This window comes from Lepidochelys kempii, chromosome 5 (genome assembly GCF_965140265.1).
Source record: "Lepidochelys kempii isolate rLepKem1 chromosome 5, rLepKem1.hap2, whole genome shotgun sequence".
NCBI lineage: Eukaryota > Metazoa > Chordata > Testudines > Cheloniidae > Lepidochelys > Lepidochelys kempii.
Genome location: NC_133260.1, coordinates 24,914,140 through 24,929,127, shown reverse-complemented (window position 1 = coordinate 24,929,127; position 14,988 = coordinate 24,914,140). Strand labels below are relative to the sequence as shown.

Here is a 14,988-nt window from a genome sequence, read left to right as displayed (position 1 = left end):
AGCTCTACTAAAGCCAAAAGGAAGCTGTGCCATTAACTTTATGAGGTCCAGGATTTCATACCAGATGTATAGGAAAACAATTAGGAGAATTTCAGGGGGGAAAATAATCCCTTAAAGATATTTAACAGATATAATCAATAGCCTTCAGAACAATTATGCAGATGACGATGTTACATGTAGGAAAAACAGGCAGATGAAGGGACCCAGCAGAGTCACAGATGGTACAACATTCCCCAGGTGAAACACCTTTTAAGAGAGTAAGCTTCTGTTTAATCTTTAGTCCTAATGCATCCCTCTTCCCACGCACCATACAATGAAGACAGGTATGTCCAAACCAGCACAGCCCCACCTTCCCTCCCCTTGGGATGGGTGCAGGACCTTCAGGCAGAAAACAACTGCCTGTTATATATAAAAATTATGCAGCAGCCAGGAAAGCAGAGTAGGTTTGAGTATAGTATTTGCATATAGCAGTTTCCAGATTCCATTTCTGTGGGACTGTGGTTTATAAGTGCCATATTCAAGTCTGAGAAAACATATCAATATACCCAAAAGCAAATCCTCAGCTGAGCTGGAAACAGTTGACCATAATCCCATTTCAGGGATCTTTGCCACCAATTTTCTCTTTCCACATATCTTCTTTTTCACCACCAGCAAAGGAGAGTAACCAGGATAAAATAGATCCATTGCAAGATGTTTTTCCCTATTCCTTCACAGACTTTTCTTTTGACTACTTATCTCTATAGCGAGCATACATAGGCCCAGGTTTTTAAAGATATTTACATGTTGCTGTGCTCAGTGTGACATTGGCTCCTAAATCCCTTTTGAAAATTAGATCTAGGCTCCTAAATGAGTTAATCATTGCAATGCTGAGCTCAGCAATGCCTAAATACCTTTAAAAATCTGGGTCATAGTGCTTTATACAGGCAATGCATAGAAACATAGAAATAGAAGAATTCCTATCCTGGGTCAGACCAGTGGTTCATCTAGGACCATATCAGCTGCTTTAGAGAAAGATTAAAACCTCTAAAGTAAACAATTATGAATCAACCTGGAAATAGGAGAAGTTTCTTCCTAACCTCGATCAATTAGTGGCTGGCTTATGACTGTACAAAGATTATTTTAAAAGTTAACGGTAGTGTAATTGGGGACAGTCTCATTATCCATACAAATATCTAATCCTTTTTTTGAGTCCCACTAAACTCTTGCCTTCTATTATATCGGGTGGCAATGAGTTCCACAGCTTAATTATGTTATGTAAAAAGTGTTTTCTTGCATCAGTTTAAATTTTGTTGCCTTTCAATTTCATTAAATGTCCCCTAGTTTTGGTTTTCGGAGAAGGAACTACTTCTATTTCTATTATCTCCTTTTTCAGATGGGGTGACCAGTACTGAACACAGTATTCCAGGTGAGGGCATATCATTGATTTATATAATATTGGAATTATGGATTTATAGATTTTTAAAGTTAGAAGGGACCATCATGATAATCTAGTTTGACCTCCTACACAACTCAGACCAAGGAATCTCACCCAATATTTCTTTATCAAGTCTATAACTCCTGTTTGAGCTATAGTATATTTTTAGCTATAATCAGCATTACAATATTTTTAGTATTGTTTTGTATGCCATTCTTAATACATTTTGTTTCCTTTTTTGACAAGCATTGCACATTGAACAGAGGTTTCAGTGGACTATCCACATTTATTTCCTACTTTAATTTACACTGTCTTCCGTCTTCCTGGCATGAGTTACATCCCTTAGACACTGATAAAGAGGATGTAAGCAAATACATAAGGGGATCTGTCTGAGAGCAAGGATATCTAATTTTCTGAAATTGTCCTAGGACATTTAGGATTCTGTGATTATGAAACTCAAAGAATTTACTCAGTTTTGATACAAGCACCATTTCTTGTATTTTTTAACATCAATAGCACTCAGAGCATATTAATGCTGACTGTCCTTTAGAGATCTGTGCCCAGGGAATACACTGGTTCATTTTTTAATTCAAACTAAAGGTAGATGGCAGCATTTCTCCAGCTTGCAAATTTCTATAGGTCACTGCAATTATTCTCTCACTCTTAACGTATATGTTAACATAGTTCCATTCCCCAGGCAGAAATATCTTGATGCAATCCAGGAATGCATATGAAACCAGGAAAGCACTGGTTGAAATTGCTGAGGTCTTCCAAGAGCTAGATTTTTTAATCTGATATGCATAAAAAATAGTTGAAAACTTGTTTTATAAATCGAACATTTTTTGTGAGTAACAGAGTTAGTAGAAAAATAAGTTGAAGTACACAATCATTTAATCCATAAAATTCCTATTAGGAACTGTGTTTTAGGCTTGCAACTCAATGAGCATTATGGAGTATGAACATTTTCTCTTATTTCATAGTTAACTTTAGAAGGTGAAATTATGAAATGAGGAATGTAGCTCCACTTCCATTTTTAAAATGATTTTGTGTCCCTGTTTTTCTATTCCCCTTTATTTGTAATCATTGCGATTGCCAGCTCATGGAGTAGACAAGACGACACAACATACGGACACAACATGATTTCAGTTCTTCTTCTGGAAGGTGCCTATCATTATTTCCTACCAAAGAGCTGAAGTTAACTCTCAAACCTTGTTTTGAAACTCAGTGTCCGTCCTACTAATACAGTAGGTTTCCATCCTACTAATAGCGAAGCTTTTAGTTGATTCTGAGGAACCATCTTCAAAGCCACATGCACATCCCTACTTAGTGGCCACCGTCCAGTCTATACGCCATGCCTTGATGCTGAATATGCTAAACTACTCAGTGCAAATCCTCTGGTGATCCACATATTGCTGATCACCTCATTGAGTTAATAGATGCTACTGGATGGGCACAATGGGAAAGGACACCTCAGAATCTAGATGCCCCACTCAAGCCGGAAGTGCTGGAATTTGATTTGTTGTCTTGGTGGAGCTCAGCAACCACCAACCCAAAACTGCCGACCAGTCATGCCAAATCAAGTGCCAGCCGTCTCCTGAATGTGTCAAAGGCCCCAAATTAGACGCATGTAAGACAACAAGTCCATGACAAATGGTGTCAGTTCCATCAGAGAAACAACACTTGGTAACACAGAGTTACTCACAGCCATCAGGTTCAACAATATTCTGAGTAACATTAGGAACAGCCCTGCTGCTGACTATAACAACATATCGCCAGAGTTCTTGAAGTATCTTGGGACTCAGGCTCACCAGTGGTTGGTGCAGTTCTTCACATGAGAGGTCAGTGAAAAGCAACTTCTGAAGACATGGCGAAAGTCAGAAGTCGTTGCTCTCCTGAAACTGGGGAAAGAGCCACATAATGTTGCAAGCTATTGACTAATATCTCTGTTGTCTGTGCCATTCAAGGTCCTGGAGCATCTCATTCTTCAGCGGATCTTCCCAGAAATGGAGTCAATCAGCGTTAAGCAAGCAGGCTTTCGGAGAGGTCAGAGCACCTACAATCAAGTGCTCGCTTTGAAAAAATTAATTGAAAACAGTTTTCAGAAAAACCTGAAGACGGGAGCCATATTGCTGGACCAGCATATCACACAGTCTGGCACATGGGACTTTTAGTCAAATTATCACGAGCACTCCCAGCATGGGTAGTCAATGTCATTGACCTTGTCCTCTGCAACAGATGTTTCTGAGTGTACATAGGAGTCAGAGCTATTGTGTGGAAAAGACAAACCAATGGTCTACCCCAAGGCTCTGTGCTGGTACCGATGCTTTTCAACCTGTACATAAATGACCTTACATACACCCAGTCCTGCAGTTTCATATACACAGATGACATTTGCTTAGGCATCCAAGCATCATTCCAAGAACTTGAAGACACCCTACATGCTGATTTGATAAAGATGGCTGAATACTGTAGTCAGTGGCATTTACAATAAGTGTGACCAAGACAGTTTCCAGTGTGTTCCATCTTTACGAAACCAGAGCAGACCAAGAACTGAATCTTGCTCTCAATGGACATTGCTTGAAACACAGATTCCCAACCAGTCTATCTCGGAGTAACCCTAGATAGATCTTGCATGTATGTTAACCACCTGAGGAAAACTGAGGCCAAGGTGAAGAATTCTAAACAAATTGGCCAGCACTTCATGGGGAATAAATGCTCAAACTCTCCAATCATCGGTTTAGCCCTCTGTTAATCGGCAGCAGAATAATGTGCTCTGGTCTGGGTCCATTCATCTCACATCAAATCACTGACTCAGCTTTGGCTCCAATAAACTTACATCAGGGATGAATTTAGCTCACTGATCTCTAGTATTGGGGAAAAAATGAACTATTATGCACTCTGAGGTGAAAATGTGCATGGACCCTTCTACTGATACTAGAATTCTGCTTCTGACACCACCATTGCCCCTGTCTAGTAGTAGCAGATGTCGCAGGCCTTGCAGGTCAGCTTCGCACTGAAGGAGAAATCAGTGATGCATATTCTGGGTATCTCCTAGATATAACTTGCTTTATTACACATATACATCAGTCCTGGAAAAGAGAACGCTACAAACAGCACCCAGGCAATCTCTTCTTCCAGAAGACTCAGACAGGCGTTCCCAGGACGTTACTTTGTCTCTAGAATTTTTTCCAAATATAGAAAATAAAGCAGACTGTAAACTCTGTTATCTGCCAGAGATTCTCTCCAAGGCCAACTTCATAACAAAAGTAACACCATCACAGCATTTCTTGCATCACAGCAAATAAAAACTTGCTTACACGGTAAAAAGAACTTGTAAAATTCTGTGTAATATCACCATCCGGTGAATCCTACCATAACATGTGCTTTCATTATTAATGGAGCAGTCCTGCAGACACACATGCATGTAAGTAACTTTACTCATCCAGTAGTCCCATTATGGGACAGGCATAAATATTTGCAGGATCAAAGTAGTGAAGCCAGTTTCACTATCTTCCAAGTTTTTGATGTGGGACAATTGAAATTAGATTTTTACCTTGAAGTATTAAATAGCTGTGAGCCAGGTTGGCGAATGCTTGTGCCAGTTGCCAGTGACAGTCTCCATAAATAATTCTAGTAAGAGCCACACATCTAATAAGTTCCCTGTTGGCTTTATATACCTGAAGAACAAAATAGAGTAGAAATTATTTTTGTGTAAGCATCCTGCCCCCAGAGTTTTCTCCAAGCGAGGTGGAGAAGTGTCTACATATTGGTTAGAATAAAATTATGTGTTCTCTGTGCATTTGTTACTAGAATATCACAGCTCTGAATCAGTCTGTTTTATAATTGTAGGGTCAGATTTGCCCCCATCTCCAGAGCATTAACAGGTGAGGGAGAATTTCCCCAGCATAGGGTTGAAATAAGTAGCCCTGCGTTGCCCATATTAGGAGGAAAGGCCGGGGCTGAAGGCAGGAGGGAGAGTGATCGTAACGCTCAGAGCCACTGGGATTCCAGGCCTGGCTGCTCTAACTTAGAGCATCCCCAAGGGCTGTACTACTTTCCACAAAAGAGCCATTTCAGCCCCTGCAGAAGCCCAGAATCTGGGCAGTGCAAAGATGGCATAAAGCCACCTATGTATGTTTCCTCCACCTGAGTCCCACTGCTTCTGGCAGGAGATGCAGCACGGACTCTAGCTCAGAACCTTTAACAGGGCTGTTTTTGAGACTCCTCAAGGTACAAATATGAATATTTGTAGCTACCGAAGCTTTGCCATTGTCTGTCTGCACAGAGATTCGAGGTGCAGGAGGAAGCCAATGGGGGACTCCCTGGGAAAGGATCATAGACTTTAAAGTCAGAAAGGACCATTATGATCGTCTAGTCTGACCTCCTGCACAACGCAGGCCACAGAATCTCACCCACCCACTCCTGTAACAAACTTCTAACCAATGTCTGAACTACTGAAGTCCTGAAATCATGGTTTAAAGACTTCAGGGTGCAGGGAATCCTCCAGGAAGTGACCTGTGCCCCACATTGCAAAAGAAGGCGAAAAACCCCAGCGTCTCTGCCAATCTGCCCTGGAGGAAAATTCCTTCCCGACCCCAAATATGGCGATCAGCTAAACCCTGAGCATGTGGGCAAGGCTCACCAGCCAGACACCCAGGAAACAGTTCTCTGTAGTAACTCAGATCCCACCCCCTCTAACATCCCATCAGAGGCCATTGGGCATATTTACTCCTAATAGTCAAATTAATTGCTACAATTAGGCTATCCCATCATACCATCCCCATCCATAAACTTATCAAGCTTAGTCTTGAAGCCAGATATGTCTTTTGCCCCCACTGCTCCCCTTGGAAGGCTGTTTCAGAACTTCACTCCTCTGATGGTTAGAAACCTTCATCTAATTTCAAGTCTAAACTTTCTGATAGCCAGTTTATATCCATTTGTTCTTGTGTCCAAGTTGGTACTGAGCTTAAATAATTCCTCTCCCTCCCTAGTATTTATCCCTCTGATATATTTATAGAGAGCAATCATATCTCCCCTCAGCTTTCTTTTGGTTAGGCTAAACAAGCCAAGCTCTTTGAGTCTCCTTTCATAAGACAGGTTTTCCATTCCTTCGATCATCTTAGTAGCCCTTCTGTGTACCTGTTCCAGTTTGAATTAATCATTCTTAAACATGGGAGACCAGAACTGCACACAGTATTCCAGATGTGGTCTCACCAGTGCCTTGTATAATGGTACTAACACCTCCTTATCTCTACTGGAAATACCTCGCCTGATGCATCCCAAGACCACATTAGCTTTTTTTCATGGCCACATCACATTGGCGGCTCATAGTCATCCTGTGATCAACCAATACTCCGAGGTCCTTCTCCTCCTCTGTTACTTCCAACTGAGTCCCCAGCTTATAACAAAAATTCTTGTTATTAATCCCTAAATGCATGACCTTGCACTTTTCACTATTAGATTTCATCCTATTACTATTACTCCAGTTTATAAGGTCATCCAGATCTTCCTGTAGGATATCCCGGTCCTTCTCTGTATTGGCAATACCTCACAGCTTTGTGTCATCCACAAACTTTACTAGCACATTCCCGCTTTTTGTGCCAAGGTCAGTAATAAAAAGATTAAATAAAATTGGTACCAAAACCAATCCCTGAGGAACTCCACTAGTCTCCCCTTTAACCAGTTCCTTATCCACCTTTCAATTTTCATATTGATCCCCATCTTTTGCAATTTAACTAATAATTCCCCTTGTGGAACCGTATCAAACGCCTTACTGAAGTAGAGGTAAATTAGATCCACTGCGTTTCCTTTGTCTAAAAAATCTGTTACCTTCTCAAAGAAGGAGATCAGGTTGGTTTGTCATAATCTACCTTTTGTAAAACCATGTTGTATTTTGTCCCAATTACCGTTGACCTCAATGTCCTTAACTACTTTCTCCTTCAAAAATTTTCCAAGACCTTGCATACGACAGATGTCAAACTAACAGGCCTGTAGTTACCTGGATCACTTTTTTTACCTTTCTTAAAAATAGGAACTATGTTAGCAATTCTCCAGTCATACGGTACAACCCCTGAGTTTACAGATTGATTAAAAAGTCTTGCTAATGGGCTTGCAATTTCATGTGCCAGTTCCTTTAATATTCTTGGATGAAGATTATCTGGGCTCCCCGATTTAGTCCCATTAAGCTTTTCGAGTTTGGCTTCTACCTCGGATGTGGTAATATCTACCTCCATATCCTCATTCCCATTTGTCATCCTGCCATTATCCCTAAGCTCCTCATTAGCTTCATTAAAGACTGAGGCAAAGTATTTTTTAGATATTGGGCGATGCCTAGATTATCCTTAACCTCTACTCCATCCTCAGTATTTAGCGGTCCCACTTCTTTCTTTGTTTTCTAATTTATATGGTTATAGAACCTTTTACTATGGGTTTTAATTCCCTTTGCAAAGTTCAACTCTACATGGCTTTTGGTCTTTCTCACTTTATCCCTACATGTTCTGACCTCAATAAGGTAGCTTTCCTTGCCGATCCCTCTCATCTTCCACTCCTTGTAGGTTTTCTGCTCTTTCTTAATCACGTCTCTGAGATGCTTGCTCATCCAACTTGGTCTACAACTCCTGCCTATGAATTTTTTCCCCTTTCTTGGGATGCAGGCTTCTGATAGTTTTTGCAACTTTGACTTGAAGTAATTCCAGGCCTCTCCACCTTTAGATTCACAAGTTCTTCAGTCCAATCCACTTCCCTAACTAATTTCCTTAATTTTTTTAAAGTTAGTCACAGATCTTTTTTAATTTATCCTTCCATTTAGTTTGAACTGAATTTGCTCATGATCACTCGAATCAAGGTTGTCCCCTACAACCATTTCTTCTACAAGGTCTTCACTATTCACCAAAACCAAATCTAAAATGGCATCCCATCTTGTTAGTTCAGCAACGGCTTGGTGAAGGAATCCATCAGCTATCGTATCCAGGAAAATCTGAGCCCTATTGTTATTATTAGCACTTGTCCTCCAGTATATATCTTGGAAGTTAAAGTCTCCCATGATCACACAATTCCCATTAGTATTTACTTCATTAAAAACATTAAAGAGGTCTCTATCCATATCCAAATCAGACCCCGCTGGTCTATAGCACACCCCAAGCACTATCCCAGGGGAGGCTCTAGTAGCTTTCTTCCCCAATGTGATTTTTACCCAGACAGACTGTCTTATCCATTCCATCACTTCTTATTTCTTTACAGTCTACCTCATCATTGATATACAATGCTACTCCACCACCTTTGCCTTTATTTCTGTCTTTCCTAAACAGCACATACCCTTCAATACCTGTACTCCAGTCATGACTACTATTCCACCATGTTTCTGTTATCCCTACAATATCTGGTTTCATGTCCTGCTCCAGTAACTCTAGTTCCTCCATTTTGTTACCTAGGCTCCTCGCATTGATGTACAAACATCTTAATTTTTGCTGTTTGGCTTCACTCACATTCTTTACCCTATTAGGCACAGACATTCTACCACCAGTATCACCTATTAGACTGGTATCTACACTACCCTTCCTCCTTATCTCCATTCTCCTACCCATGGCTGTATCCTTTCTTACTTTGTTTTCTTCCCTCTCAATGTTAAAATCCGGGGTGGAGATTATCTGGACATCTCCCAACCACCTCCCCCAAATTCCTAATTTAAAGCTCTCGTAAATCAGTTGTGCCAGCCTCCATCCCCCTCCCTATTCAGGTGAAGTCCATCCCAAGAGAACAGTCCTCTGTCCATGAATGCCTTCCAGTGGCCATACATCCCAAAGCCCTCCTTATAGCACCACTGCCTGAGTCATCTGTTGATCATCATAATCTTGTCACACCTTTGTTGCCCTTCTCTAGGAGCAGGTAGAATCCCACTGAAGATCATTTGAGCCTCGATTTCCTTAAGTGTCTTCCCCCAGTCTGTCATAGTCTCCCTTGATACGTTCCAGCGAGAATCTAGTTGTATCATTTGTTCCCACATGAAGGACAAGGATTCTTTCCCGCTCCCGTTAGGATCCTCTTCAGCCTCAGGTTCACATCCCGTATCTTAGCACCTGGCAATCAGCACACCCTTCTGTTCTTTGGATCAGCTCTTGTTACAGGCCTGTCTAGTCTTCTCAGTAAGGAGTCCCCAATCATATAGATCTGCCTTTTCCTGGTGAAGGTGCGATTCTCCGGTCTATCCTGTTCCCTCTGGCTGCAAGTCCTCTCGATTCCTATTCTCCCTTGCAATCCTCTGCAACCCATCCTGTATCCTGCTGGGGCTCATATTTGGTGTTATCTCCAATGACTTCCCCTCTTCCTATAGGACTAGCTGCTCTTCTCTTCTTCCTTGCCCTCTCACCTTCAGTGACCACCTGCTGTGCCCCTTCTTCATTTTCCAACTCTGAAAACCTGTTCCTGAGCTCTATTTCTCGTTCACTAGCCCGTCTTTTCTTCTGCCTGGTTCTCTTAGTCACATGCTTCCACTGTCCACTTTCCTCACCCAGCAGTCTCCCCTCAGAATTCTTTGGTCCTGCTTCCATCTGCAAGCCTGAGTTTTTCCCTTGAGCCTCCTCATGCCTTTGCTCCATATCTGTCCAAACCCCCTTCTAAACTCAACCAGAGTTTCCACCTGCATCTCCAATCCTCGGATCTTTTCTTCCATCAGCTCTATCAGGTGGCACTTCATGCAGACAAAACTCTTTTCAGGTACCCCCTCCAGGATCATGTACATGCCGCAGCTTCTATATCCAGTCATCTTCATTGTGTCTTCAACTGCTTGGGTCGCTATCACTGCTGCCCCTGTATCTGTCATAGCCTTCCCATCTCAGTCCTGTTAGTCCGGGAAACACAAACCAAACCAAAACACCACCATCCACAGCAAAACAAACCCTCAATGAGCACCACAACACTGCCAGAACACCACGCACTCCCTTCACTAGCCTGTCTGTTCCTCTGCCTGGTTCTCCTAGTCTTCACCTCAAACTCCCCTTGCAAACTCCCACTCAAACTCCCCTCTTTACAGCTCTGTTTGCTGGCTCCTGTGCCGCTGCCTGAGTGGTTGGCTACCTTTATAGGACCTCTAATCAAGAAGCCCCACCCCCAATCAGGGCTCAGCTTCTCTCCCAGTACACTGCCCCTACCAGCCTCTACAAATGCCTTCTCCTCCAACAGAGCTCCCACTCACAGTGAGAAAGAGCGAGTAAAGGAATTCCTTTTATTGGAAACAGGCTGGTGGTGGTGGTCTCGGCATAAGGAATGGGCATGTGGAGGAGCTGCAATGAGAGGGAGCCGATGAGGAGATCTTTGCACAGGCAAAGCTGGTGGGAAGGAGCCTCAGTAGCAGGCTAAAAAGATTTTTCAAGATTGCAAATACCATGCGACTATTAATATCCAGGGTTGTTGAGAGTTATCAGAAACATCATGATTGATGATGAACATCCCACCACTGCTATTATTAGGCTCAACATCTATATTTGGGTTCCCAAAAATGCTTGCTAATTCTTTGAATCTTTCCTGCTAGGAACTGTATGACTTGGCTGCTTCCTACAACAGAAATTCCCTACTTGGGAAAAAGATGATCGAAACATCAGCTTTACTGCAATTAAAATAAAGTAATGCAACAGCTGAACAGCAAACCTACTACCCCTTTGTATGGGTCATTTAAAAATTATGCAGTGGGACCTTGTGATCTGTTAAACGTGGCCTTGAGATACTTCACTTCCTACAGAAGAAATAACTTCACTGCGGGCTGCATGACACAAGTATTTGTAACAGGGAGAGAACCTCTGACCTCATGGTTATTGGCTTGAGTCAGCCTAAACTGACAGTCACCCAAAATCACTACCCTCCCCTGACTTATAGGTAGCCTATGTGAAATCAAGGAGTCATTCAATCCACTTCCTACCAGACAGAGTGCCTATTGTGGTAGTACAGTCACAGTTTGCCACTCGTGCTACTAGTTTGTGCAGTCTTGACCAAGAGCCGAAGACTAACCTTAACTATTGTTATCCTTCCCTCATAGTCAGGGCTGTAACACACAAGGAAGCTGGAACTACTGCTTCCAGTCACCTGTTATGTTATTTATTATTTGTATTACAGTAGCACCTGAGCCTGAAATCAATCAGCATTGGGTGCCTAAGTACAGTACCTTTGAGGATCTAGACTTAGAGACTGCAGCTGATGCCAAGGCTGCATTGTGCTATGTACTGAACACACATGAGATAATCGCTACCCAAAGAGTTTACAATCTAAATAGACAAGACAGACAAAGGCAGTCTTATTATTCCCACTTCACTGACAGGGAACTGAGATTAAGTGAGATGAAGTGACTTTCCCAAGGCCACAAAGAGTTTGTGGCAGTGTTTGGAATTGACCCCAGATCTCGAGTCCCAGTCTTGTGCATTAACCACATGAGGCCAGCTATCCTTTTACACCGATAAATCATTATAGAATTTCAGTTCTCAGTACTATCAATCTGACACTTTTCCAAGTAACCTCACTGCTTCCACTCTCACACTGTTGGTGATAATGCTGAGGAGTTTCAAACAGAAATGAATAAACAGAGGATTTTTAAAAAGCAACATAAGCAAAAGGGCCAGGTCCAATTCCTGTTACCTCTTTTTCTTTAATGAACTTTTCTGCCATCTTCTGTGCTTGTTCTAATTTCTCATATGGTGCTGGAGCACAGTCCATAGGCAGTGCCTTTTCCCTCGTTTTCTTTTCTTCTCCTTCACTATCTCTTGCTGTGCTCTCATTGTTTGACTCATCCAGATGTTCAGAGACAGTGGTGCTGATTTCCTGGGACCTGATCATAATATATTATAAGGTTGTATTACTGATGATGTTTATTTCAGATTCATCTGTTAGTTGTGACACTGCATTTAAACATAAAACTGGGAATAATGCTTAAAAATATAACCATAACAGCAGTGTTACTTTACCAATTAGGCTACAGCCTATAACCTGGCTATAAGATTTTTTTTTTTTAAACACTTTTCTGTCTGATGGGAGATTATTTTTATTTACAAAACCCTTCTTTTCCCTCTTGGAAAAGAGCTTTACAATAAATTTACAAGAAAACCCATATAGAATGATCAATATGATAAAAGCTCCCTCTTAACTTATAACCCAATAAAACAAAGAGAATGGTTACTACAGTGGGGAAGGGGGGAAAGGTGAAGACTTATAGATAAGGGGCAGACAGTAAAATAAAGATCACCCTTTAAAAAGAAAAGTTTAATAACTTACAAGTGAGAGTCCACAGCACTATGGCTTGAATCTGTAGGGATATATATCGGGCTATCTTGCAACATCTTCTTACCAAGAAATACTATGGAGGTCCGAAATGACTATGCCTAAAACTGTTCAGAAGTAACATGAATGATAAATGTATTTTTTCAAAAAATAAACTGGAACAGAACATCCAATGATCAGTTAACCTATCTCTCTCAGAGTTATCAATGTGCTGATCAAAACTGTCTCACTGTTACCTCATACTTCCTCTAGTGGTTGTATCCATCTGTTCTCTCATCTCTTCATTATATGTTTGCACAGTGCTTAGCACAGTGGAGCCCTGGTTCTACTGCAATGCAAATAAAGCGTAAATAATATTTTTATTTGTATTGCAGTAGTACCTCATCACTCACTGTGCTAGGTGCTGGACAAACAGAACAAGACGACAGGTCCCCTGGCCACAAAGAGCTTCCAACCTAAGTATAAGATGAGCTATGTCTATTTAATAATAATACTGTATCATCTGAGTTCAGGGGAGAGATTATGCATTACAATGAGAATATCCATCAGAAAGTAAAATTAAGAAAAACAACCCCAAATGCTAGAATTTCCAAAGTGTACACACAGTCTATCTAGAAGTGTTTAATTTGCTGACAAGTGATATTTAACTAAATCAAAATTGAATTGAATAGTTCATTTCTGAGTTGATATTCTGGGCCATCCAGGGCTGAGTACACAGTTGACCTCAACAGTCATACAGAACACTGGAATTTCTTTATATCCTTGTCACCTGGGTGTTGTCTCTCACCTGAACTCTACAGCGGTTAGGTTAAGTCTGAAAACATTTGTAAAGGGCTGCCTGGAGCAGATCTTTACAATTTCCTGGGGTGCATTTGGACCCACAAAGGCCTTTGCTACAGATAGGAGTGAGGAAGAACAAGTGAAAAGTTGTTTTTTGAGTTGCCAGCTTCACCTCCAATCCCAGAAGAGGAAGTCAGGGTTGGGTAGCACATTTCCTAGCCCCCTGGTCACAGGCTGATAGAGGGGCTAATTATGGTCCAAGTGAAGAGTCTCCTAGTCCTCCGTTGATGCCAGGCGCAGAGATTACAGTGGCTTGCGAGTTGCCAAGCCAGCACAGTGATGCCGGGTATGGCGTGGGCCCCCAAAATGAAATAACTGTCAGTGTAGCACAGTGATTTATTTGTGGGGATTGAGGGAGGAACCAAGGGAATTCAACAAACACACAGGGACTTAAGTTGAGCCATTTTGCACTCACATCTCTGCCGCTGCCCTGAATTACAGGCGCTCCCTGGCTCTCAGGGTCCAACCACTTCCCAACGCCGCAGTCTATCCCCCCACCTCTGTATTTTACATTCTGATACGCCAGTCACCTCAGCCCCGAGAACGGGGGGGTCTGAAGGGGGCTTCCTGCTCCCACCCCCCAGCCAGGGGTGTAATCAATAGTCACTGCTCTCACGCTGTAAGCAGAGACAGCTCGTGGAGCACAGCAGAGCAGCAGAAGGTAGAAATCCAGGGCGGTACCTGCTCACTGCACTGGGGATGACGGCCAAGAAGAGCTGTCCCACAACGGAGCAAGGCCTGGGCGCTGCTCTCAGCTGACAGGCTGGTTTGGTCTGCTGCTTCCTCCAGGAAAGGCTCAGTCAGTCCCAGGCAGGTTCTTTTAGTTACATTTCCAATAAGTAAATGAACAGGCTCCTTCCCCAGCTCCTTTACCCTGGGGAGGCCACAACAGAGGCTTTTCTGACAGGCCCCACCCCCACGCGGTTGCCTTGGTGACAGAACACAGGCCCCAGGCTGTAGCCTTGGTGACCGTTCGCATTCCCAGCTCAGAGCAAGTTTTACCAGAATCAAGGGCCCAGCGCCATTCCTGGCTCCCCAGCCCTCTCCACTCCTTGGCTGGGTAAAAACAGACTGCGTGGCTCACGCACATGGTCACGGATGGTCTGTCCGTTGTGTGTTTGCCTGATTAAAGATTATAGTGTGGCCTGTTTTGGGGCTGTGCGCTGAGCCACGGGGCCTGCTGGGCTAGGCCGAGAGCTTACTAAGGGGGCTCTAGCCTGCTATCCTTTGATTCCCTAACCCACATTAGCAGCCTTTGACAGGGGGTGGGCTAACCCAGGGAGAACAAGAGTTTAAAAAGTCAGCTCCTAAAGCACCAGAGGAGCTAGCAAACGGGAAGGCGCGTGAAGGAATGTGAAAGGCAGATAGACTTAACACACATACTGTAAACTTCACCCCTTGACCCATGCAAAAAGCCCTGCAAGAGTAAAAAGAGAATGCAGGCAGAAGTCCAGCAGCAGATTGGGGGCTATCCA

At 42.6% G+C, this 14,988-nt stretch overlaps 2 protein-coding genes across 3 annotated transcripts in view; one reads left to right on the top strand and one right to left on the bottom strand.

The window, feature by feature from the left end:
• Positions 1-14,568, bottom strand: part of TTC23L (tetratricopeptide repeat domain 23 like) — a 29,028-nt gene extending 14,460 nt beyond the window's left edge. The window contains exons 1-4 of the mRNA XM_073343716.1: positions 14,195-14,568; positions 12,668-12,780; positions 12,035-12,224; positions 4,968-5,091 (exon numbers count right to left, since the gene is read on the bottom strand). Coding sequence (XP_073199817.1) covers positions 4,968-5,091; positions 12,035-12,224; positions 12,668-12,732 — 379 coding nt within the window. The 5' untranslated portion in view covers positions 12,733-12,780; positions 14,195-14,568. The remainder of the gene's footprint in view (positions 1-4,967; positions 5,092-12,034; positions 12,225-12,667; positions 12,781-14,194) is intronic.
• Positions 1-14,988, top strand: part of RAD1 (RAD1 checkpoint DNA exonuclease) — a 52,472-nt gene that overhangs the window by 29,838 nt on the left and 7,646 nt on the right. The window contains exon 9 of one of the 2 annotated variants that reach the window (XR_012158862.1): positions 1,373-1,405. The exons of the other annotated variant lie outside the window; for it this stretch is intronic. The gene's annotated coding sequence lies outside the window, so the exon portion shown is untranslated. The remainder of the gene's footprint in view (positions 1-1,372; positions 1,406-14,988) is intronic. 2 annotated transcript variants of the gene reach the window in all.